General features: G+C 35.7%; 1 protein-coding gene across 1 annotated transcript in view; it reads right to left on the bottom strand.

Moving 5' to 3' along the window:
* The window catches only part of LOC107549828 (POU domain, class 2, transcription factor 2-like), a 52,978-nt gene that overhangs the window by 5,036 nt on the left and 21,253 nt on the right, over positions 1–26,689 (bottom strand). The window contains exons 2-13 of the mRNA XM_016231001.1: positions 14,075–14,140; positions 13,320–13,354; positions 12,292–12,348; positions 10,038–10,151; positions 8,688–8,930; positions 7,278–7,463; positions 5,946–6,087; positions 5,705–5,853; positions 3,946–4,137; positions 3,655–3,703; positions 3,420–3,567; positions 1,157–1,230 (exon numbers count right to left, since the gene is read on the bottom strand). Coding sequence (XP_016086487.1) covers positions 1,157–1,230; positions 3,420–3,567; positions 3,655–3,703; positions 3,946–4,137; positions 5,705–5,853; positions 5,946–6,087; positions 7,278–7,463; positions 8,688–8,930; positions 10,038–10,151; positions 12,292–12,348; positions 13,320–13,354; positions 14,075–14,140 — 1,455 coding nt within the window. The remainder of the gene's footprint in view (positions 1–1,156; positions 1,231–3,419; positions 3,568–3,654; positions 3,704–3,945; positions 4,138–5,704; positions 5,854–5,945; positions 6,088–7,277; positions 7,464–8,687; positions 8,931–10,037; positions 10,152–12,291; positions 12,349–13,319; positions 13,355–14,074; positions 14,141–26,689) is intronic.

Raw genomic sequence — 26,689 nt, 5'->3', positions numbered from 1 at the left:
TAATATTGTGAAATATTATTACAATTTCAAATAGCTGTTTTCTGTTTTAATATATGTTCAAATGTAATTTATTCCTGTGGTGAAAAAGCTGCATTTTCAGCATTAATATTTCAGTCTTCAGTGTCACATGATCCTTCAGAAATCATTCTAATATGCTGATTTGCTTCCAAAGAAACATTTCATGTTATTATCAATGTTGAAAACAATTGCTGCTTAATATTTTTGAGAAAAACTATTTCATCAGGATTATTTGAGAATTAAAAATTCAAAAGAACAGCATTTATTGGAAATAATAGTCTTTTGTAACTTTATAAGCGTCTGTACTGTCACTTTTGATCCATTTAATGCATTCTTGCTGAATAAAAGTATTGTTTTGGTATGTTGTTTTTTAATAATAGTATTCCGTAATATTATTCACAGTTTTCAATTCACATATATGATTTTTATAAAACAAATGTAATAATTTTATTAATATTTAACTTCTTTCAAACATGGTATACGATTTTTGTCAAAATATATAACAAAAAACAGTATTTGTAGATTTCAGTTAACAAGATTTTTATAAATAAAATTTAATTATGTATTAATATTTATTATAAACATTTGTATTTTAGTTATATTTAAGAAATATATATTATTTAAGAATACTATTTTACAGAAATAGATATAGACAGACAGATAGGGAAAACAAACTGGAGTATAAATGAAGGAAGTTGTGTGAGGCAACACACTGGCCCCGGAGTCGCCTTTTCTTTGGGGTAAACGAACAGAACGGTTCTAGATTGTGCATCGGCTCCAGCACTGTGTTGGTGGCAAAGGGTTTTAAGTGGTTAGGATGAAAGTTCAATGATGAGTTCAATAACAAACATAAGGGCCTAGAAATGGCAGGGGCTTTTGAAAAAGACAGACAAGGGACACACACACAAGCACGCAGCACACACACTCAGTAGTGAGGATGAAGATGTGATGGATATGCAGTGGGAGTACAGCGGAAGGCTCTCTGATGATGAATGATGGGAAGGTTTCCCTCATGTTATTCGAACTGATCTCTAAATATGTTCTCCTGCTCCATATATTTCTATCAAAACACTTTCATGCAACCATCTTTTTCTACGAGCCTTTTTTTTTTCATCTCGTCCTCTTAACGATGACAAACCTTGCATTGTGGCTAGAGTGTTGCTGCTGATGAAGGCCTGGTTCATTCCTGTGCTTACACCCATCATTGTGCTCCTGTAACGTGTGTGGTGTCATTTACACGTGCCCACAAACACACACCATTCATACATGCAGAGAGAAGCAAGCATTTTTAGTGACATTTCAAGAGCAACCGTGTTCATCGTGGAGTTTGTGTTAATTTCACATGCTGGAAAGACTTCCATGAGCCAGACAAAGAAAGAGCAAGAAATTCAGCATACGGTTTAGGTTCAAATTGACAGGTTTGGAACACAACTGAGAATAGAGATAGCATTGCGAAAACAAGTTTGATAAGACTACAGCAAAGCTGTAATTATTTCAGTTCAGAATGCTTAGTCATAATGAAAGCTGCTGACAGAAATACACTCTGTTGTAATCACAGGATTCATGATCTCAATCATTTATGATCTCAACATTTTGCAAAATGCAGAACACTGGATGCCAGATACACTCTTAAAAAAAGGTGCTTCGCGATGCCATAGAAGAACCTTTTTGTCTAAATGGTTCCATAAAGAACCTTTAACATCTGAAGAACCTTTCTGTTTCACAAAAGGTTCTTTGTGGCGAAAGAAGGTTCTTCAGATTATAAAAATGTAAGAAAGAGATGGTTCTTTAAAGGGGTCATATGAAGTTGCTAAAAAGAACATTATTTTGTGTATTTGGTGTAATGCAATGTGTTTATGCGGTTTAAGGTTAAAAAAACACATTATTTTCCACATACTGTACATTATTGTTTTCCACTATGCCCCGCCTTTCTGAAACGCGTAGATTTTTACAAAACTCATCGGTCTGAAAAGCGAGGTGTGCTCTGATTGGCTCAAGCGTGTGATGGAAATGTTACGCCCCTCACCATACTGTGATGCCGTGTCCCGGCCGGAGCGACGAGACAAAAACATTAAAACCCATTACAAACGAGGTTCTAGTCGTGTCCTCTTTTGGAAGACCAAACAAAGTAGTTTCGCTTTCACAATGAAACACAGTGTAACACACGGCGGCCTAGAGTGAGCGGTGGCCGGCGGATTCGATGAAGGAGCGTCCGGAGGGCTTGTGGCAGCCACATGTGATGACCCCAGGCTGGACTCCACTTCGTCCACGGGAAAAGCCGATCCGGCGATCCACAGCACGAAGTTAATGTATTTCCTCAGAAACCAGCACGGATCAGCTCTAGGCATGATGAAGCGGATATCGTCCTCTTTTGGAAGACCAAACAATTTTTAAGAGTGTATATGCAAATATTCTTGCACATCAGAGGTATCATAAATGATAATAAATGAACATTCACAATATTTTATGATTCATATAGTTAATTAATTGAAACAAACTAAACAAAGTTTTTTTTGGTACTGTATATTATTATTATCATTAAACATATTTGTAACAATTCTGTTCTAAGATAATTTACATTATGGAACACTAGATTTTGTACATTTGTGCACATTTCCAAATGTGGTTTCAAACGTTAAAGTATAATAAATAATAAAAATTAACATTCATAATATTGTATCGCTTAATATGTTAGACGTAAACAAATATTGCTCGGGTTAATTTATTATTAATAATAATAATATCATTTTAATTGTTATATTGTTGTTGTTATTGTCTTTATTACTGTTATTATTAATTACATTTGGAGCAGTCCTGGTCTAAGATCATTTACGTTATGTACAGTATCAGATACAGAATTTGTTCAAATTTTTTCAAATGTCAAAATATAATAAAAAAAAGAATATATTAATATTCATTATATATTACTCAACATATTACTTTCTTAGCTGATTAAAACAACCTAAACAAATAATTAATAAAATAATAATTATTATTATTTATTTAACCGTCTTGGTCTAAAATCATTTACATCATGTATAACATTGGATTCTGAATTTGTTCAAATTTGCAAATATTTTTTTTCAAATGTCGAAGTATAATAAACATGACTAAACTAACATTGATATATATCATTCAATATATTACTTTCTTAGCTGACTAAAACAACCAAAATAAATAATTTATTAAATAATAATAATCATCTTCATTATTAATATTAATATAATAATAATAACACACTTAGAGTAATTTATAATAATGCCTTATTTACTATTACTAATGATTATTATTGTTTCTTTAAATGCAACCTAAAAAAAAAACAAATTTTAAAAAGATTTCATCATTACTGTAAATAAAGCATCAAAATTTTCCTGCCCTATACAGAGGAAGCAGCTTCTCACCCTGTGTTCAGGCCAGGGCTGCTGAGACTGGGTGGAGTGGGGCTGACTGTGCTGAGAGGAGGCGGAGTCACGGAGGAAGGGGCGGAGCTCATTGCTGCATGTCCACTGAGGTTGAGAGGGCAGGCCACAGAAGGTGTGGGACTGACGGCTAGAGTCAAGAGGAAGGATTCAGCGTCTGTACTTAGAACCTGAAGAATATGAAGTGTATATTATTCATTGGAACTGCTCTTCTTACCTGTTGTGCTGAGACTGGTTGCGGCCAGAGCCAGTCCCTGACTGGACATCTACAGGAAAAACCAATAAGACTCTAATTAACAAACGTACATCTCCTCATGACGGTCTTTAATATGTTCCTTTACTTCCAAAAGGTCCAATTATCATTTTCTGTTACACACGTCATGACCAGACATGAATCCTCGGTACGTCATTTTGCGCCCATTCTCACCATGCAAACAATATTTGAACACAGCCGTCTGCTGAAACGGCTTGGGGCCAGATCAGGGGCTAAAGCGGTGAGTGGGTGTACCATGTGCGGGCTGTAGCAGGGCGTTTTGTGCATCTGCGCCGGAGGCTGATTGGGCAGAGGAGGGGTGGCGCTGCTGGGGTTTATACGCTTCTCTTTCTGCCGCCGGTTGCAGAACCAGACTCGGATGACCTCTTTCTCCATGTTGAGCTGCTCGGCCATCAGCAGGATTCCTTCAGAGGTAGGCTTCTGGTTCTGGGGGTGAGATAAGGTGCATGAGTATATGAGATATGACAAAAACACCTGGACCAAGGCCAGGATTCAGCCCGAAACTATTACATGTTGATGCATGAAATGCATGACATAAATCAAAGGAGCAGTTGAGCAACTGGCACTCAAAAATGCATGTAAATACAGATTTGTTGAACCCTTAAGAACGTTTAGGAACTGACCATAATGCTTACATAAAGTAGAGTTACTCAGAAACGGAAAGAAACACCAACTCAAGTGTATTGGCTGTTTGCCTTGACTTGATCCTTGGGTTTCCTTGGAAAAACACATCAGTCTTACCAACACATGTGTGGTGCTAACCAGAGAAGAAGTGTGGTGCAGTGCTTTTGTGACGCATGCGCAGTCATACAATTTGGGGATTAATTAATCTGTATTGTGTGGTATAAGACACTGAAATGATCTTGAAAGGGGAGTAGTTTGGGTTTACTCTCCTTTTTGGTTTTTAGATTAACCAACTCTTAATGCAACTTGGTGTTCTTGTGTAAAGCAATAAACATTATTTTATTTAATTATTTTATTTTAAATATGTATTTATTTGTTTATTCAATCCAAATCAACTTACAAACTAAGAACATTTTATTTTATTTTATTATATTATAAATATTTGTTTATTCAATCCAAATAAACACACAAACTAAGAAAATTTTATTTTATTTTATTCAAAGCAACTTCCAAATAAAGATTGCAAGCATTGCAATAAAATGCATAATTATATATATATATATATATATATATATATATATTATAATAATTATGCATTTTATTGCAATAATATATAAAATTATATTTTGGAATGTTGTTTTATTTATTTATTTTATCCAAATTAATTCATAGCATATCATAAGAATTATGATTATGAATAGATACATTGTATTATATATTATATTTTGGAATTATATTTTATTATTTTATATTATATATTGTTATATTTTGGTATTATATTTGATCATTATATTTTAATATTATTTGATTTTATCCAAACAGACCTTAAAATTAACAACATCACAAGCAGTTTATAATAAGATGTAATAAACATTATCATCTTTATTATTATATTATATATATATCATTGTATTTTATAATTATTTCGTAATTTTTTAATAAAAATATTATGCTCTTTTTTTATTTGTTCTTTTTCCTTAGTTGGGAACCACTATCAAATTCCTATATTTTTCCAAAGAGAGTAAGTAAAGTAAATGCATCTAATTTAATGTCTAATGCATACTGTAAAAATGGTTAAGTAATACTTCTACAATCATGCCAGATGTATAAGGGGTTTAATGTGGTGACGCAATTCTTATACTGTATATTGCAATAAATTAGGTTGCGGCAGACTTCTGATTCTCCAGAGAGAACACAAAAAAAGGCATCAGCATTTTCAAAAACCAATATATAATTTTTTATCACGAGACAGCAAAATAGAGGTCGTTTCTGAAGCTGAGGTGTGCTAGTGTACAGAATGATCCAAATCATGTGAATGAGAAACAATTTCTGTGGAAAGAAAATGCAAATCTTGATGTGTGCGTCTAACCGAGATGAAGTTGCGCTCCAGGGCTATGCGGACGTTGGTCTCGATGCTGGTGCGTTTCTTTCGGCGGCGTCCAGGCAAGCCTTCGAAGCCCAGCAGAGGTGAGGACAGCGAATTGGGGCTCGGCAGCATGTTGTCTATGGCCATGGTTTCTGTTACACAAACACACACACACACATACTGTTACATGAACCCAGGGAATGCTATTGTGAAACGGCAAAAGGAAACGGACAGCAACACACACCTGCGTCGTTCAGCCATTTCTCCAGCAAGGGTTTGAGCTTGCACATGTTCTTGAAGCTGAGGTTGAGAGCCTCGAAGCGTGAGATGGTGGTCTGACTGAAGTCATTGCCGTAGAGTTTACCCATGGCCATACCTACGTCCCCCTGCAGGAAGACAAGGAGCAGAGTTACCATTCGCTTGTTTTATTCATTTATCCCTCTGCGGACAGGACTGCTTTACCTTGAGGACAGGTCAGTTTACATTTCACATACATACAGTGGGTACGGAAAGTATTCAGACCCCCTTAAATTTTTCACTCTTTGTTATATTGCAGCCATTTGCTAAAATCATTTAAGTTCATTTTTGTTCCTCAATGCACACACAGCACCCCATATTGACATTTTTGCAGATTTGTTAAAAAAGAAACCTGAAATATCACATGGTCCTAAGTATTCAGACCCTTTGCTGTGACACTCATATATTTAACTCAGGTCAATACCAACTATCCTCTGAGAAAATCCTCGAAGAATTTTAATCTCAGCCAGATATCAGCTAGCCGTATTATTTCTCACAAAGCAACTCCTCATTTGATCGTCAATGAAGAGCATAATTACAGCTACATTTCTCATTGGGCCAACTGTTTGCATCCAAGTTATGGGTTTAGACCTTTTTTGCCAACTTTCTTGGAAAAATAACAGTACAGCTGGTATCCCATGTGATTTAAAAAAAAAATAAAAATCAATAAAGAAATTCTGATCCTAAATAATGCATTAAATTAATGCATAAAAAAATTAAATTTGGTATTTAATTAAAAAATAAATGTAATTAAAAAATTTTAAAAGCTAATGAAAAATGTAATGTAAGCTAATGCCTCTCCTAATTATATACATATCCTTATATATGATCAATAAGTATTATTTCAATAAAAATACTGTTTCATATTCTAAATATTTATTAAAAATGCATTAAACTTGCATTAAATTCTTATCAAATCAATTAAAATATATAAAGTATTTTTATGTCATTACAAAAAATATGACAGTTGCATATTTTAAATATTTACTAACAATTTAAATGCATTAAAGCTGTATTAAAATGGCATTAAATGAATTAAAATAAATACATTTATTATTTAGTAAGATTAAAATGCCTCCCTTAATTATGTTATAAATAATCGTATAAATAAATATGATAAATAAGTATTGTTTATTTCAATCATTTCATTGTATTTATTAATTGCATGTCAAAAATAAGTGTCTCGAAAGAAAGTTTATATATAAAGTTAGATTTTTTAAAAACATGTTTTGAACTGTGACAGAAAATATCAGAGATCACCACACACACACACACACACCTGTGTGAAGCCCAGTTTAATTCTCCTCTGTTTGAAGGTTCTGGCAAACTGTTCGAGCTCCTCCAGATCGCTGGGCTCTTCGGGGTGAGCGGTCACTGTGGGCGGGGCTGAGGAGGGGGCGGAGCTCACGGCGCTCTCCATGCTCTTCTCCCTCTGCAATGACCACAGCCTGTCGTCAAGATGATGCTAAAGCACAGATTGGGGAAACACACTACTTTCTCAAACACAGGTGTAGTGTACGACAGACAGCGCTTCCATTTCAAACATATTACAAAAGATTCCCCTCAAGTTTCACATTATATTGATTTCTACCCCTAGATTTTCCCACTGTTTAGAGCTGAAAGGGAACAAATCTAGACTCTGGCATACTATAGTAAGTATACACTCTAAAAAATGCTGGGTTAAATATAACCCAGCGCTGGGTTAAAAAGGGACAAAGCCAGCTACTGGGTTGTTTTGACCCAGCGGTTGGGTTGCTTTTGAACCCAACCGCTGGGTCAAAACAACCCAGTAGCTGGCTTTGTCCCTTTTTAACCCAGCGCTGGGTTATATTTAACTCAGCATTTTTAGAGTGTACTACAAACTTTTAGAAGTATACGATATACACTAACATTCCAAAAGTTTGGAGTCGGTGAGATTTAATTTTTTTTTTAATTAATAGTTTTATTGAGGAAGCACTTTTGGAACGTTAGTGTATATTGTATACTTCTACAAGTTTGTAGTACACTCTAAAAATACTGGGTTAAATATAACCCAGCGCTGGGTTAAAAAGGGACAAACCCAGCTATTGGGTTGTTTTGACCCAGTGGTTGGGTTCAAAAGCAACCCAACTGCTGGGTCAAAACAACCCAGTAATTAAAAATAAAATAAAATAAAATTGCCGTATTAATGCAAGGCTTTCACTGTAAACATTACATTATTTAATAATACATTTAATAGCATAATATAATTACATAAATAATGTAACATAATATAATTATTTAAACTATATTAAAACAATCTTGTTTTGTATTAGAATTATACATATAATTAAATAAAAATGATTTATAATATAAATTAAAAACATTTATTCAAAATTCTACTTAAAGGTATTAAATACATTTAAATAACAAAATTCACTTATTTTTACATTAGGATTTTCCAAATTTAAGTAGTTTTATTAACTTATATATTTATTAAATATTTAAATACAGTATTGCAAGGTTTCCAATGTAAATATGTTTCTTATTCATTTATTTACAAACTAATGGACAAACTGCATTTTCTTATATTCTGTTCATAGCTGGCTGCATGCCACAGATGCTGTTAAAGAAGTTTATTTAACCGGGAATGTTCTTGCAACTGAAATACAGGAAATGCAAATCTGGCCTGCGCTTTCCTGAAAACCTACAACCGCAGCGCTGAAGGTACCTGGGCAGTGAGCTGGATAGGCTGTGACAGAAGTGGAGGCGGAGCTTGTTCAGGTTTGGCTTGAGACTGGGCTTGTGCTGCTGCCTGATTGGCCTGCTGCTGCTGTGTCTGCTGCTGCTGATTGGCCGCCGCGGCTGCGTGGGCGGCATGCGCGGCGTTCGACTGCTGCATGGCTGCGGCTAACAGCTGCGCTTGAGCCTGCTGCAACAACAGCTGCTGATGTGCAGGAAGGAGAGCGGCCAGCTGAGAGTGGAAGGAGAGGAGCGAGGGATGAAGAGAAAAGTTGGAGAAAAGAATGGCGTCACCAAGCAGAAAAGGCGGCGTCTGGAGCACTTTCTCTTAAGCAAGCAGGGCCTAACATGGCATCCGCAGCACGGTTAAGTTAGAAAGGCACGTAGATGCATTTAGTTAATATAAGCAAGAGAGCGAAAGAGAGCAAGAGAGAGATCCATGTATCTATTTAAATGTATGCATTTGGCAGATGCGTTTATATTTAACATCGCATTCAAGATACACATTTTATCAGTTCCTGCTGTCCCTGGGAATCGAACCCATGACCTTGGTGTTGCCAGGTATGTTACACTGTTTGTATCCATATAATATCTATATTTGTTTTCACTGAGATTAATTATTACATAATATAGCAAACAATAATACGTTTATTTCAGGGTTTTGTTTTGCCCTAAATTTGCACTACTGGTTTCGTTAAAGAGCCACAAAGCCAGTGTTTTCACTCAGAAATTGCTAGTAAATTTCACAAAGAATTGACATGTAACACATTGAATTAAACAATTTGAAGTAGAAAGACTGAAATAGTATTCTCTTATAAAATATTCTCCAATCATACAACTTAAAAAATTTTTTTTTTACAGTGTATTCATGATTTATTTACAGTTGTCGCTGCATGTTGCTCTAGAAAAAGGGAAAGTCATGTATAAAACGTGTAATTTGTATAATAAAAATATATAACTGAAATGTTTAATTTGGTAAAAATGCCACATTAACAATCAAGATGGAACATTTGAATCGGATAATTTTTTTAACTCATTAAATGTATCATTTATTATATTTAATTTTAAAAATGAGCACTTAAAATCTTGGCGGTTTTGAGATTTTTTTATTTATTTTACTTTTTTTTTTTTTTTTTCAATTTAGGCCATTGGCCACAAGTGAGATAAATGAAAATGAGATAATGAAAATTCAACTAAATGAATAAATAAAATGTTAATTTCTGCTTAGTGCTGTTTTCTTTCCCCTCAAAAAAGTCAGATATTTTGTTTTAAAATTTTCACTAGCCTACATGTTTGTCTCGTCACGCAGACCTGTGTATGTGTGTGTGCGAGCTCATACCCCTGCGAGCTGACTGCCTGCCAGCATGAGTTGTGTGTGTGGCAGAGCCGGCTGAGCTGGAGGAGGTGGAGGAGCGTGAACACTGGTCATCGCAGCGGCCTCCTCGGCTTTCACCTATCAAACACATTAATAAATTAAGAGTTTGGTTCCAAAATGCGATAAACGCCATTTAAAAAAAAAAAAATTGAGTTCCCGCCAAAATCAGTATTGTATCTGGTCGATACTGAAAAGTCAGTTTTTAATTTTCCGCAAAATGCGATATCCGCCATGTTATTCTGTCATGTTTTCTCCCTTTCTTTCCAAACCGTGACAAACGCTTGTCTCCCTTCTCTGCAGAATGAGATACATCCGCTCAACCAATCACAGCGCACCATTCCACGCATTGTAAACAGTAACAACCAATCACAGCGCACCATTCCACGCATTGTAAACAGTAGTGGCGGCGCTTTGAATACACCCGGCATCCTATTTTTCCTTCCTCTTTACTACTAGTTTTAACGTGAAATAAACATGAATGAACATCTCATGCCTCATGTAATCGCTCAATCAGCGTTTCAACCACGGAAAGACAGCAATAAAACAGCTTATAAACAAAATGTAATGTAGCATTTCATTTACCTCAGGAAGTCATCAGTGTCCACAGCTCGTTAGTGCGCTATAAATGAAGTCTAATGAAGAGCATTTCGCGATATTCTTAATTATTTAATGTTTAAATAAATCTGTTATGAAACGAGTTATGAGAGGCACTGTGTAAATTTATATATTTCAACAGCAAATATCATTTTTATAATTTAGAAGTTAATTTAAAAACTGCGTTAGGTGCAATTTACATGTTTGCGTACTTTTTTTTTTTTTTAAGTTGAGTGTTTGTTATATTTAAAAAATAAATGGTAATTAACTGTGTTGTTAACTGTAACCTTATAGTAGGCCTAATGTAAAAGGGCTCGCTGTAGTTTAGAGCATATGCTGTTACACCCCTAGTTTTTATAATAAATCTTTGAATTTTTAATGTTATTATAACCTAAAGATGCTTGAAACAGAAAATAGTGGTTTTCATCTTGCCACTTTCTTGGTAAAGAAAACACATTTTTACTCAAATGAATCCAAATGGATTTATAGCTTTATGGAACCAAACTCTTCAGATATCAATCTGTGTATATGTATATCATAAACACTCACATAAACACTAATAATATAATCCACTAACACTCTTCACACATACTTACACACACACAAAATCACATAAACATCAACAATATAAAACACACACAAAAATGCATCTTGCAATATAATTTCTATTTCTGTTTGTTTTATTTTTATTTATTTATCATATTCAGTTTCCGTAAAATTCTATTAAAATCCATTAAAAATGCACTAAATACTAAGATTAAAAATAGCATTATTCATTTTTATTCCCTTATCTGCATCAAATGAACAGTGAATCATTTGTTACTGGTACAGCTGGTTTATAACTGATATGCAAATTGCCGTTACTAAATGTCAACGACCGATTACGCCAACAACCACTTCATGTCTTTTCTTGACAAAGACAAAAACCACACATAAAGTCCATTTCCATATGTAAACACGCACACTTCCAGTTATTCATTTGATTACTCACCGCTTCAAGAGAAGAGAAGCAGTTCAAATGGTTTAGTCATGTAAATATCCAGCCAGAATCTCTCTGCTCACTACAACTGTTTACAACTCTTTTTACCTCACTTCTGATTGATCCATCTCCTTATAAACATTTCATGCTTCAACTCCCTCTCTCTCCCTCCCTCTCTCTCTCTCTCCTGAATCTTGTCTAGCATCTTGTTAGGAATGCAGCTCAAAATGACTAAAGAAATCTCATTTGCATATTACAATGTTAACAGAGAATTACCTGAGGGCATCCATGTTAGCAAAAATGGACATAACTAAATAATTTTTATTTTATGTATTTTACCATTAACACACACACCTTTGTGTTGCTGGGTGCGGGAGACAGGCAGAAAGGACTTGTTTTCATCGGCTGGGTCTGAATGAGACGAGAAAAATTGATTAGGGGCAAAATGGATTAATCTCACTGGCCTCAACTCTCTCTCCTGTATCTTGTCTGGCATCTTGTTAGGAATGCAGCTCAAAATGACTAAAGAAATCTCATTTGCATATTACAATGTTAACAGAGAATTACCTGAGGGCATCCATGTTAGCAAAAATGGACATAACTAAATAATTTTTATTTTATGTATTTTACCATTAACACACACACCTTTGTGTTGCTGGGTGCGGGAGACAGGCAGAAAGGACTTGTTTTCATCGGCTGGGTCTGAATGAGACGAGAAAAATTGATTAGGGGCAAAATGGATTAATCTCACTGGCCTCAACTGAATAACTTTAGCTTGAATAAATAATCTAAGACAGAACATATCGCAATTTTAGGCTTCAAAAGTAACTGTGTGTTGAATTAGAGGTCTGGTTCTCAGTCAAATATACACTCTTAACAATAAAGGTTACAAAAGGTTTTTGCAACAGTGCCATAAAAGAATTTCAGCGAACAGTTCTTAAAATAACCTCTTTATTTTTTCTTAGTGTGACAAAAGAACCTTTTGTGGAATGGAAAGATTCCATGGATGTTCATGATTCTATATGGTTCCAAAAGTGTGTTTTTGCAGTGATTCCATAGAAGAAGCATTTTTGGTTCCTCAAAGGACCTTTCAGTGATCAGTTCTTAAAAGAACTGTAATTTTCTTGGTGTGAATTTTGATCTAAAGAAACTTTTTCCACTATAAATAACTTTTTTTTGCAATGGAAAGATTCTATGGATGTTAAAGGTTCTTCATGGAACCGTCGACGCCAACAAAACCGTTATTTTTAAGAGTGTATCAGTATTAATACACTGTTCAATATTTATTCACTTTGTAACCATCACACTTTTCATTGTATCTGTCCATACTGTTAATGCAGTAAGCAACAAACTTTAACTTCAAAGCGGGAAAATGAACATAGTTAGCCACGGGACTGTCCCTGCATTCATCTGGGACGACATTTGCAAATGACGAATGCTGCGCGTTATTAAAAGAGAGGTTTGATCTGTTGGTTAACGATACTGATTCTATGAACATACATAAATGGTTTTCAGCATCTTTTGCCACATAAGCTAAATATATGTATTTTGTTTTTCCTCAAAATCAAATCTTTGACAACCCTGATCTAGATGGTTAAGTTTCTTTGGAGAACCTCTTTCATTTTTGTATTAACACACTAATAAAAAACATGCACTAAAAGATGTTCACACACCTGATCGCTGGCCTCTGGACTGTTCCTCTCAGAGTCTGTAGAAACACACACACACACACACACACACACACACACACACATGAAGGACATGCATCATTCAAGCTCTCCCTTGTGGTTGGTCATTTTCAGAGACTTCCTATCCTGTGGGCAAAAATGATTTCAGGGCAGCACTTCTTTCACGATCTGCTTTTGCCACAGGTAGAAACACACACACACACACACACACACACACATGAAGGACACATCAGGTCAGAATAGTGCCTCAGGCTCCGGCCCTCACATCAACAAAAGCGTGGTCTGGTTAGCCAGAGGCATTGCATTATTGGAATACCATGGAGCGTTTAACCTGGGTTACTGTATGCTGCTGTGTGTGTGTGTGTGTGTGTGTGTGTGTGTGTGAGAGAGTTTCAGATTGGGGCCACGGCTGACTAAAGTGTTCTGTGTGTGATTCAGACCCAAGTGGAAAATGTGAGAATTATGCCAAAAGAAAATCTCATCACACTTACACACACACACAAATACATCTAATAATCATGAATCATAGTGCTGTACATGATAAAACACGCTTACACATGCAGTGATTCTATCCAACAATATCATCACACCTTCACACAAACCTCTACATCTTCATTATTTCACATGCTGATAACAATAATTATATTGATTTTATAGACAACATAACACATTTCTACTACATCTTAAAGCATTCAGGCTCACATAGACCTTCAATAATCAATCATAATATTGATTTTTACCTGTACTGTCCACTGGAAGCTCAGTTCCCATCTTGTCGTCCTCGACGGCTTTAGACATCCTGATATCTACTGAAACAGAGAGAGAGACTTCTGGCATTAGCTTTGAAAAGCTTTTCTGTCAATCTACCTTATATCATCAACTACATAAAAGTGTAGCTGACAAATAACCTTGAGGTGAGGAGTCATAATTTAAAACATTTAAATGTCTATTGTAGGTGCTGAAACCTACTAGCTTACTGTCATTTTATGACACATTTGCAAAAAAAAAAAAAAAAAAAAAACCCACAAACGGTCTGTTTTTTTTAATTTTACATAATTCTTTGAAATATCTATTGAACTATTTACGAGTAATAACTACTTTACTAAAGTAACTCAGTTTGATAAAACAATATGAATTCATGCATTTGACTTTTAAGGAATCTAGGACGATAGAAGAATTAAGATTTAGCCAATTTTAGCTTTTTAGTAGTTCACTTACGGTTTTAATTAAAAGTACAAATGTGACCCTGGACCACAAAAGCAGTCTGAAGTCGCTTGGGTATATTTGTAGCAACAGTACATTGTATGGGTCAAAATTATAGATTTTTCTTTTATGCCAAAAATAATTAGGATATTAATCATGTTCCATGAAGATACTTTGTACATTTCCTATCGTAAATATATCAAAAATGTACTATCATTAGTAATATGCATTGCTAAGGACTTCATTTGCACATCTTTAAAGGCGATTTTCTCAATATTTAGATTTTTTTGCACCCTCAGATTCCAGATTTGGAAATAGTTGTATCTCGGTCAAATATTGTCCTATTCTAACAAACCATACATCAATGTTAAAGCTTATTAAATTTATTAAATCTCAATTTTAAAAAACTGACCCTTATGACTGGCTTTGTCGTCCAGGGTCACAAATATTGTCCCCTCATTTTAAAATCCCCAAATCCTCATTTTCATATATTCTTAATCAATAGAATAATAAAAAAAAAAAAAAACAGAAGTGCAATACAATGTATTCAAAAAGTCTGACAGATTATTTAATTGAACTTGAACTAAAAAAAATATTTTATCATTATAAAATAACATTATTGAAATACAATATAAAAATATAATACAATAATATGTGACATCTAACATAATAAAATAATAATATATAAAATATAAATAAAATCATAATAATAATAACAACCTCAACCTCATCCAAACAGTAGATAACAATCAAACCAAAACCTCTAATTATCGAAACAGACACCTTAGAATCAAAAAAGTCAATTTCCATCAGCACAAAATTCAGCGACTGCTCTATCTGTCTTTCCTTTGTCCTTTACTTTTCTATTTCATTCAGTTTTGGTCCTGTTTGACACTCTCTTCATCCTAATACAGCACCTGCGCCTCCCAGAGAGCAGCGGGGATGGAGGGGCATGTCCTATCCTGCACGCCATCATTCATACAGATCCACACTCACGTACACACACACACAAACACACCCGCAATAGCTGTTAATGCGGACAGGAGAGGATCTCATCCCGCGAGAGCACGTGTTGCACTTCGCAGGAGGATAACAGCTTTTCTCTTTCTTACTCACGGTGAAACTGATGGCCGCCTCAGACCATCTACACAGCCATTTCCAAGAACAAATTGATTTCCCTGTCCAGTTTACTTAATGTTAACTAGGTTCATATTACAAGGCTGGAACGTGTACGATGAACATCAGATCTATCATAAAGATTATTTGTATGGAAGCAATCAATGTCAATTAGCAAAAAGGAAAGGAACGCAAAATTAAAATGTGAACATTTTAGAAAACGTGCGAAGGCAGCAAGACGTAAACAAACAGAAAAGTTAACAGGCATTCATGTAAGCAAGAACCGTTATTATACAAACATTAATAAATGTAACTACAAATTTAGATTTATATGCACTGAAAAAATGTAGGTGGGGAACCAAATTTTACTCAGAAATTGCTAGTGATAAAAACAAACGCAAGTAACATTGAAATAAATGTAACATTTTGAAATATTTTTTTTCTTATTAAACACTCTAATGATGTTTTATTTAAAATATATATATATATTTAAAAAATACATTTTACAGCGTGGTTTTGCTGAATTGCATAAAGTAAATTAAAATAAATTTAGTCAAAATAAACGCAATAAAATCAAACTAAAACGCCAGTTTCAGCAACTTAAGTCTCGTGTAAATGATGTAACTACATTGTAAAACTTTTTTTTTAAAGTAAATTAATTGAGTTATTGGACTGAAATAACATTTCAGTTTTAGTACTTCAAAATATCACGTTTATTTCAATGTTACTTGCCATTTCTATGAAACTCTGTGAAATTTACTAGCAATTTCTAAGTGAAACTTGCTTTTTGTCAGCATATTAAACATTTCAATTAGACAACAGACCTCACTACTTAAAAGATTTCATTAAAAACTGAAACTGATCAGAACTCAAATGCATGAATGTTTAAAAATGATCAGACGAGTCAAGAAAAGTCATTCTCAAGCCTTTCAACTAATCAAACAAACACTGACCAACTCAAAATAATCACATACACAAAGCTACATTTTTAACCTGATATTCAAGTAATATTAGAAAAAGCTGTATTTTAGTGACTAGTGCTACATTATGAGTTACTGCAGGTCGGTGTGTTTGTGACTCACCGGAATGTTTTTTGCTCAGCTCTCTCTGTCCTCCGATCACTCGATGAGAACAGCTCCTTCACTCTATATGCCACTACGCCGGCCGTGGGCGCTTTTTTTTTTTTTTTTTGGTGGTTCACAAATTTCACTTGCTTTAGTCATAGAAGGCAAAGTCAAATTAAAGCCACTTTCCAACCGAGGCAAACGAAACCTCCATCCTCCGCCGCCCACCTCATTCGAGTGAGTTACTAAATTAGGATGAATTACTCACTGATATTGATAGTCAAATGAGTGGAAATGAAAGAAACCTGCTTCCAGACAATCACACCGGTGAGGTGAAGCAGAGATTGCGATTGTAAGCATGGTGTAAATCACAGTCAAAGTGCCACCGAGTTGTTTTGTCATGATGCAAAGCCACGAAAGGCCTAGAGGCGAATATGACGCTCCGGTTGCATAAAAGTGTCTGGCACTTCCTTCATCTGAGCAAGCATCAGACTCGAGACCCTTCGGTCTTAAAAATAAAGGTTCCAGGAACCTTTTTGAGATCCACAAAGAGCTTCTCGTTCTCAGTTTTCTATAGAAAACCATTGATGCTCTGCTGCACGAATGCAAAACTCTGATCTGAAGAACCTGCTGTATAATGTAATGCAAAGAACTTTTATGATCTCTAATCAACCATAAACCTCAAGAAACCTTCATAGCAAAAGTGTGGTTGATGATACATAGTTCAACGAGGCTGTGATATAATAAACAAATACAACACAACACAAACACTTGAAAGATGTATGTAGATGTAGAATAAAGAAAACGCAACACTGCACTCTAAGAAAAGTGTATTGTGTAAATATAATGGATTTCCTTATTGATTTTTCATGGGTGTTTTACCATAATTTAAATTACACAACGCAATGTGTTTCAGGATTAAAGGAAATGTCCAGAAACTTAACGTATATTGTCCTGGCAGGAAATTACATGTACCAGTGCTATTTTTCTGTTGATTTTTGTCTTCGAGTCTGGGTTGTGTGTTACTTTGAGAAATATTAAAGTGTGTTTGCTTTTCATAACTTCAGAACCTTCAAATATGAACATTTGTAAGGTACGTTACAGTATATTTGATGATCATAAAATCTGTCTTCACATTTTAGTCCATATCAGCCAATTACAGCAAGCTTATTGTTTTATAGGTTTATTTTACAATATATTACTATACTGAATATATCATCATACCAATGTTAAAAATGTTAACTACATATTTAAATATACATGATGGTTAAAACATTTTTTGCATTTTATTTTCAGAAGCCTATGCGACACATATAAAGAATTGTTTTCCTTTCAAATATTTTTATCAATAAAAAAAATGATGTTTGCACAATATTTGTTTTCAGCTGTATAGAATAAAAGGCATTTTGCATTATAGCTATATGTTTGTTGAAAGCCTGTGGTTTATTTTTTAGTAATGACTGACCTTTTTATTCGAAGGACACAACAAACATGACTAATTAACCATAAACCTCACAAAGCCCAAATGGAAATATCATTCCGATGACTCTGTTTTGAAATATAAAATAGTGTGAAAAACGTGAAGGTCACATACAGTCGATTCTGTGTCAGTATTAGCCACAAACCTCTTGTGCTGTGTGAGTCAGTGTAGTGTCACCCCCATTTCCTGTTTAACCGTGTGGCCTTCCACTCACTCTCATCACTCACACACACACACACACACACACACACACACTCTCTCGGCAAACGAAACCTCCATCCTCCGCCGCCCACCTCATTCGAGTGAGTTACTAAATTAGGATGAATTACTCACTGATATTGATAGTCAAATGAGTGGAAATGAAAGAAAAGATCGATCACCTGCTTCCAGACAATCACACCGGTGAGGTGAAGCAGAGATTGCGATCGTAAGCATGGTGTAAATCACAGTCAAAGTGCCACCGAGTTGTTTTGTCATGATGCAAAGCCACGAAAGGCCTAGAGGCGAATATGACGCTCCGGTTGCATAAAAGTGTCTGGCACTTCCTTCATCTGAGCAAGCATCAGACTCGAGACCCTTCGGTCTTAAAAATAAAGGTTCCAGGAACCTTTTTGAGATCCACAAAGAGCTTCTCGTTCTCAGTTTTCTATAGAAAACCATTGATGCTCTGCTGCACGAATGCAAAACTCTGATCTGAAGAACCTGCTGTATAATGTAATGCAAAGAACTTTTATGATCTCTAATCAACCATAAACCTCAAGAAACCTTCATAGCAAAAGTGTGGTTGATGATACATAGTTCAACGAGGCTGTGATATAATAAACAAATACAACACAACACAAACACTTGAAAGATGTATGTAGATGTAGAATAAAGAAAACGCAACACTGCACTCTAAGAAAAGTGTATTGTGTAAATATAATGGATTTCCTTATTGATTTTTCATGGGTGTTTTACCATAATTTAAATTACACAACGCAATGTGTTTCAGGATTAAAGGAAATGTCCAGAAACTTAACGTATATTGTCCTGGCAGGAAATTACATGTACCAGTGCTATTTTTCTGTTGATTTTTGTCTTCGAGTCTGGGTTGTGTGTTACTTTGAGAAATATTAAAGTGTGTTTGCTTTTCATAACTTCAGAACCTTCAAATATGAACATTTGTAAGGTACGTTACAGTATATTTGATGATCATAAAATCTGTCTTCACATTTTAGTCCATATCAGCCAATTACAGCAAGCTTATTGTTTTATAGGTTTATTTTACAATATATTACTATACTGAATATATCATCATACCAATGTTAAAAATGTTAACTACATATTTAAATATACATGATGGTTAAAATATTTTTTGCATTTTATTTTCAGAAGCCTATGCGACACATATAAAGAATTGTTTTCCTTTCAAATATTTTTATCAATAAAAAAAATGATGTTTGCACAATATTTGTTTTCAGCTGTATAGAATAAAAGGCATTTTGCATTATAGCTATATGTTTGTTGAAAGCCTGTGGTTTATTTTTTAGTAATGACTGACCTTTTTATTCGAAGGACACAACAAACATGACTAATTAACCATAAACCTCACAAAGCCCAAATGGAAATATCATTCCGATGACTCTGTTTTGAAATATAAAATAGTGTGAAAAACGTGAAGGTCACATACAGTCGATTCTGTGTCAGTATTAGCCACAAACCTCTTGTGCTGTGTGAGTCAGTGTAGTGTCACCCCCATTTCCTGTTTAACCGTGTGGCCTTCCACTCACTCTCATCACTCACACACACACACACACACACACACACTCTCTCTCACCACCCACACACACACACACACACACTCTCTCTCTCTCTCTCCACACACAAACACACACACACACACACACTCACACACCTGTACAACTATACATTGTACTGGCATCATTACAACGCTCTCTCTCTCTCTCATCACACACAAACACACACACACACACACACACTCTCTCTCATCACACACACACACACACACGCTCTCTCTCTCTCTCATCACACACAAACACACACACACACACACACACACTCTCTCTCATCACACACACACACACACACACACACACACTCACTCACTCACACACACACACACTCACTCACATCACACACTGTATGACAAAGTGAAAGATATTCTTGGAAAAACTCAATCAATCAGCATCAGTCACATCTTCTTAAAGGGCATACAACTGACAGAGGGAAACAAAGTTACAAATCATGTTCTTAAAACGAAAGCCTTCAAAAATTCCTTTTTTTCAAAATGTATTTTTAAAATGTACCTATTAATTCATTGATAAAACTGATATGTATACCTAAAAACACTAATTCATGTACTATACATAATATACGTGTACACACACACACACACACAGTATGTTATGTACCTGTGTGTGTTTGTAATGACAATTTGATTATGAATATAAAATTACCTTATTTAATTATATTAAATTTGATTCAATTTAGATTTCAATTATAGCTTTAGGCAAGATATTTTAAGCTATAATACAATTTTTCACTTTAGCAATTTAAGAGGCGTGTGATTTCATTTTGGAAGGGTTGTTACTGTAAAATAATGAATAACAAAAAAAATTTTTTTTTGTTAATGATAGAATAAGTATTATTAAAGATAATAAGATTTATGTTTTGCCTATGGTTATGTACAATATGTAGGTGTACTGTTGTGGAAAAACAATATTCGAATAAAAAAATCAGCCTATAAGGTTGTGATTCAAACACAGATAAAAGCCTCAAAAGTGGGTTAATGATTTTCTTTCATTATTTGTGATGCTATAACATGGAGTAAAGCACTAGAGCAAATGCAGACACAGCAAAACTGCCCTGATGACAACTTAATTCACATCTTTAAAACAGTACAGTGAATTGCTCCTCACATCTCCCAGTAGAAACATATTCAAATCTACAAGCTCATCTTTTCTAACAATATCTGCCTTTTTTGTACTATTGGGTTGTGGTTTATTTATTTGTAATCTAATATAACTGAAACACCTGGAGCTTTTCTGGTTATAGAGTGACCTTAAGTATAGAAAAGCTGCTATATAAATAAAACATGTACTCCACTGGTTTTTCATACTTATTGCCTCATCTCTCTAATATTCTTGTATATTAAAAAGTAATGGGAGCATGTACAGATTGTTTGCATACACCAGGCCTCTACATACACCAACATACACTTCATATACAAACACACACACACACACACACACACACACACACACACACACACTGATATTCAAGTCTCTTATTGCATTCCTCCAGAGAGTTGCTCCTGACATTTCATTACTTTTGGCCTCGGTCCAGTTCGTTTTGATGTCCTCTCATTAGCAGAGTCTGTTAGCAAAGGTGAGGCTAATTAACCTTGCGGCCCCCTCTCGAGAGATCATTAGAGGGAAGGAAACGCGAGAGAGAAAGACTTACTTACCTGGAATTCAGACATTTCGCCATAGCCGCCATTTTATAAATAAACCACAGCCTTCTGTCTGCGTCTGTCCGAGTCTCTCAGGTTTATCAGTGAGCAATACTTCAGTCCAGCTCACGGTGCCCTAATGAGCGGACCAATCACAGCTCTCCATGACCAATTTATGCAAATTACAGAGTGAATATTCATGCTATTATTTGAATATTCAATTCCATACCCAACACAAGGCTACTGACTCAAACTTCTAGCTTGAAAAGTGTTCAGCCGTCCTAGTTCAACTACATTTAATTGTCACTTGAAAGAATGAATGAGATATGGGTTCATACAGTCACTCTCTCCTCACTTCCCTCCCACATTTTCTCTCCACCCCCAAACACCGCCGTATTTCACCCTTCACCCCTACACTTCCTCTGACATCTCTGAACGCAGGGTACGGGTGAACGCTCACACAAAAAAGGAAAAAGTTATTATCTAGAGATGTATATATCATGTAAAACAGGTGGTTTTTCTGTGTTGTTTTGTTGTGGGAAGCTATCAAGACTGTAGTTCAATGTTCTATCAAGACTGGTTTGTAGTTCAATGTTGAGAAAGGAGGAGGCAGAAAGAGAGAAAGACGGCTCAAGTCAGCATAAGAAAGTGCTGGGGTGGCTGGAAAGTGCTCATCACAAGAACGAAAAACATCTATATCTCATTTTCGTTCTTCACACGCCTCTCGTTTCCATTGCTTGGTCTCCTCAATACGCTAAAATTAGCACGTCTGCCCAGCGAAAATGAAGCTGAAGTAGCGCAAGTGAACCGCAAGAGGGCAGTAGTGCCTTTAATAATCAGGCATGAAACCTGCTTCACAGGCGGCTTTACAAATACAACGAGCCATTTCCGGTGATTTTTTTTCTACTTCAACGTTTTGTCCTGTTCATTTGACGTATTTAAATGTTATGGCTTTGATTAACAAAGCTGCTTTTTAAGTGTAAATAGGTGTTAGTTTAAAAGGGAGACCAATACTAAACCAGCAGGGGAGACTTGACCGATGAACGGACGTTTTCCTGATATTTCCGCACCTTTCAACTTTAACCTCACGGTAATTTTACATGTGCTTAATTTCAGTATATATAGGTTCTACTTATAAATTATCACTAAACTAAATCACTCGCTACACGAGCGAATGAATGATATCTCAAGTCGTTTCTGCTTCAACGTCTTCCTCTGATTTTTAATATAACGTTTCTCTCTCTTTTTTTTTTTTTTTACATCTGGTTGAGCTTTTTATATTTGGAAAGCCATTTTGTTCAGAGTAAATTATGTTGCTGTCGAGTTCTGGGACTTAAAAGAGAAACAATTATATTATTAAGAGCTTTTAACCATGATGCCATTTAAACGTTAACAGACATTATTCGGGAAGGTCGCCATTTATGAAAACCTCGTTTTCATAGATTTAATAAGCTTATATCGCGTCTAATTTTAACAATACTTTTTTTCTAGCGTTTTTTTGTCATCGGGAAATATTATAATAGAATAATAAGATTGACTTTCAATGTTGAATCAGGTAAATAATTAAATAGCCTGCATGCCTACTCTTCACAACCTCGTTTTCAGTCGCGAAATATACCCTTAATTCTAGTTATCTAGTTTAATATTTTTAATTTAATATTATTGCCAATGTTTCTGATCAAAAATATTGCTTGTACATAGTACAAGTATAATACTACAAATTTTAGCAGTAATGAAACCTTGAGTTTTGTGTGTCACACTAACGATTTAACCGTGCAATATCCAAGCTATACAACCATCATTCACCTGCTTGCATTTGTTTTGAAAATGCATACGCACACTTGCACACTTCACCGCACAAACCCCTCACACACACTGATTTACCCACAGGACAGTTGATGCGTCCTCTAGTTTAAGCCTTTTACCCCAGCGCTCATAATGGATCTGTCTTGTGAATATGTGTGTGTGTAATGCTCAGGGTCACGGTCAGGGGTTTAGCAAGTTTTCGGGGCCCCTTTTATGTGCCCCCGAAGCTCCTCAGTAACGCCTGTCAGGGCCATGACAGACGGCGCGTGGGTGTGTGTGTGTGTCCGTCCGTGCGAGAGACTGAAAGAGGGATGCTGGGTGGCGTGTGTTAGGGTCAAGGGTCAGTCCGCTGCGCACCCTCCCTCATTCCCCCTCCCCCTGGTCTTGCCCCCCTTGACCTTTGGGGAAGCCAGTGAGGGGTACGTCTGCCTCGGAGGAACAGGAGGCGGCGTTTCTCTCAGGGACGGCTCTATAAATAACGGTGGGTCGCTGATCACAGACTAGTTGCGCTGCCCCAATTAGTTTTGATGCAATTAGGTGCCAAACGACGGGTACACAAACACATGTATGTACATATATCTTTGCTTGAGTCTGATTTTAATGTGAAGCTGACATGCAAGGTTAAAAAAAAAAAGGTATAAATTTGTCAATTTTGTTATTTTGATATTATTGCCAAGAGTTCTGATCTAACATATAAAAATACTACACTACAACATTTAACACTAAAGACAGAAATATGTTTATGAAGTTTTTATGTTTAAAATATTTGGTTTTGTTACACTAACATATTTTATCTGTCAAATATCCAAGCCACAAAACCATCAATCACCAACTTGCATTTATTTTAACAAATCAATTTAAATAAAACTTTTACCTCACACAGTACAGTGTAAAAAGTGATAAACTGTCCATTTTAAATACCCGATTCAACCCTTAAATTTACATTTGTAAGTGTTACCCAATCCATTAAGGTTTTTATTTTTATTTTTTTACATTTTATTATCACTTTTACTTTATTACTTAATATTTATTAAAATCATGATATTTATATTTTATTATTTAAATATATATTTAATTAATATATTATTAGCATAATATGACACAATAAATAATATTTTTGTCTGAATTTACATGTTACTACATGAAGCCCATATTGGGAAAAAAAAATTCTGGCTAAACAAACAAAATGTGTATGAAAATGAACTTACAATGGAAGTCTATGAGGCTAATCATTTACTTTCACTGTAAGTGCAAAACTGCCCAATACTTTTTTCTTTTCTTTTTTATGTACAAATTGAAGTATGTGTCAGAAATGTTCTCTGTGATAATCTTGAACATGCCACAGTCACCATCCACAGTGCTTTAACCAGGAATATTCCTTTAACCAAAACTAATACAACACCAATTCAACAAACACAGTGCTCTAAAGATGCAGTGCAAACACACACACCTTCCCATACTTCAGGCACAGCAGTGACTCCCCCTTGACTCAAGGAGAGATGCAGAGGCAGGTTAGGGTGTTAAATCTTATCGGCTGTTGACCTGATTTAAAGACAATGGCGCAGAACAATGGAGGGTATAGGTATAAAAGTAGACCTTTCTCGCACTTCCTCTCTGTCCGTAACTGAAATATACTAATAAAGTTGCATCATGTACTGCCCAAGCTTTTGTATTCAAGATTCACTCAGACATGACATGGTATGTTTTAATAATACATTTAGTTGCATCACTATCTATCTATCTATATATATATATATATATTATATAATTTGTGGTATGTAAATATATCTATAATTAAGTCTATTTTTATTTCTATATTATATTTTAACAATTCTACACAAAAGAAATATAAATGCTACAACAAAACTTTATAGTAACTCAAGGCAATTGTCGCTCAGTATATTTCCCCCTCTCTCTCTGTACAGCGTGTGCAGCAGTGCTGGTCAGCTGCGGTCATGACATCACTGGACAGCACAGCTCTCCAATAGGACACATAGCCACGTTGCCAGGCAACAGCAGTGAAAGACCTGCATGTGTGTGTGTGAGCGTGTATGTGATAATCAAACTAAAAACCTGAAATGTTCTGGCTCCAAGTAATAAGTTGGTTTGTTCTTGTTCGGACAAACAAATATCCTTATTTAAATATTAATGCACACTTCAAACAGGAACGCAACACAAATTCAGACCAGATAGTGTAACACCATGTTATACCATGTAGTGGACTTTACCAACATGCATTTTAGGGGTATTTCTGAGGTCAAAATTATGTTTTTCTGTTCTTAACAAAACACTTCCATGAATGCAATTTAATGCAATTTGAAGAGCTTTTTTGGCTCATATGAATCATCTGTATTAGTGTATTGTGTGTGTTTTCGGATAACATGTCATATTTTCTTGGCCTCTAGCTGTGTGTGTGTGTTTCAAGTGCATCTTAGCCGCACACATTTTAAGAGCGGATTTACGTAAATATATTTGTGCTCGAGTGTGCGTAAGCCTCTCCGGCGGTGGGTATTTTGTATTTGTGTGTGTACGTGAGCATCTCCGGGTTGGTATTTTGTGTTATTGTGTGTGTGTGCGCCTCTGCGCCAGCCGTCTCAGGAGTGTATATTATATCCGATACAGTACCTCTTTCGCGCACCACATATTTCTGGGCCGATCGATACCTCTGACTCCCTACAAGACAATAATCGCTCCTCTCGCCCCCCTCCCCTGTATGGCTACCATTATTACCACCCTCCCAGGGGGAACGCGCAAAACAGGGAGGGAAGCCGACGCTTCCACCCTTCCTCCATCCCTCTGTCCATCCACCCCGACCCTCTGTCCTTCTATTATTTCACCCCGACAGGAGGTGTCAGGGATGGAGTGGACGACGGGCGAAATAAAGTGGCAGGAGCCATATTAAGATATGAGTAAACGCAGGACGGGTAGAGAGACAAAGAGAGGAGGAGAAGAAAAGTGAGTGCAGGTGCATTGTGATCGTACAATAAAAGGAGGGAATGACAGGAGAAGATTTACACAGCTGTCTTCTAATAAAGGATAAGAGGGAAGGCTCAGACGTGGAGAGAGGCAGCGTATAATTATGCCCAAAATGTACAGAAATCCAAATCGTGTGGCAGGTTCAATGAGCGCCGAGCCAATCCGAACGAATCCCATCTGGGGGTCGGTGTCCGTCCGTGACAGAATTTACTAAGCGACTAAACAGCATGATGTATGTGTTATGGGGGACGGCAGATTG

Source organism: Sinocyclocheilus grahami, unplaced genomic scaffold (assembly GCF_001515645.1).
Source record: "Sinocyclocheilus grahami isolate Dianchi unplaced genomic scaffold, SAMN03320097.WGS_v1.1 scaffold382.1, whole genome shotgun sequence".
In the NCBI taxonomy this organism is placed as follows: domain Eukaryota; kingdom Metazoa; phylum Chordata; class Actinopteri; order Cypriniformes; family Cyprinidae; genus Sinocyclocheilus; species Sinocyclocheilus grahami.
Note: the sequence above shows the minus strand (reverse complement) of the source record. Positions and strands in the feature narration are given on the sequence as shown.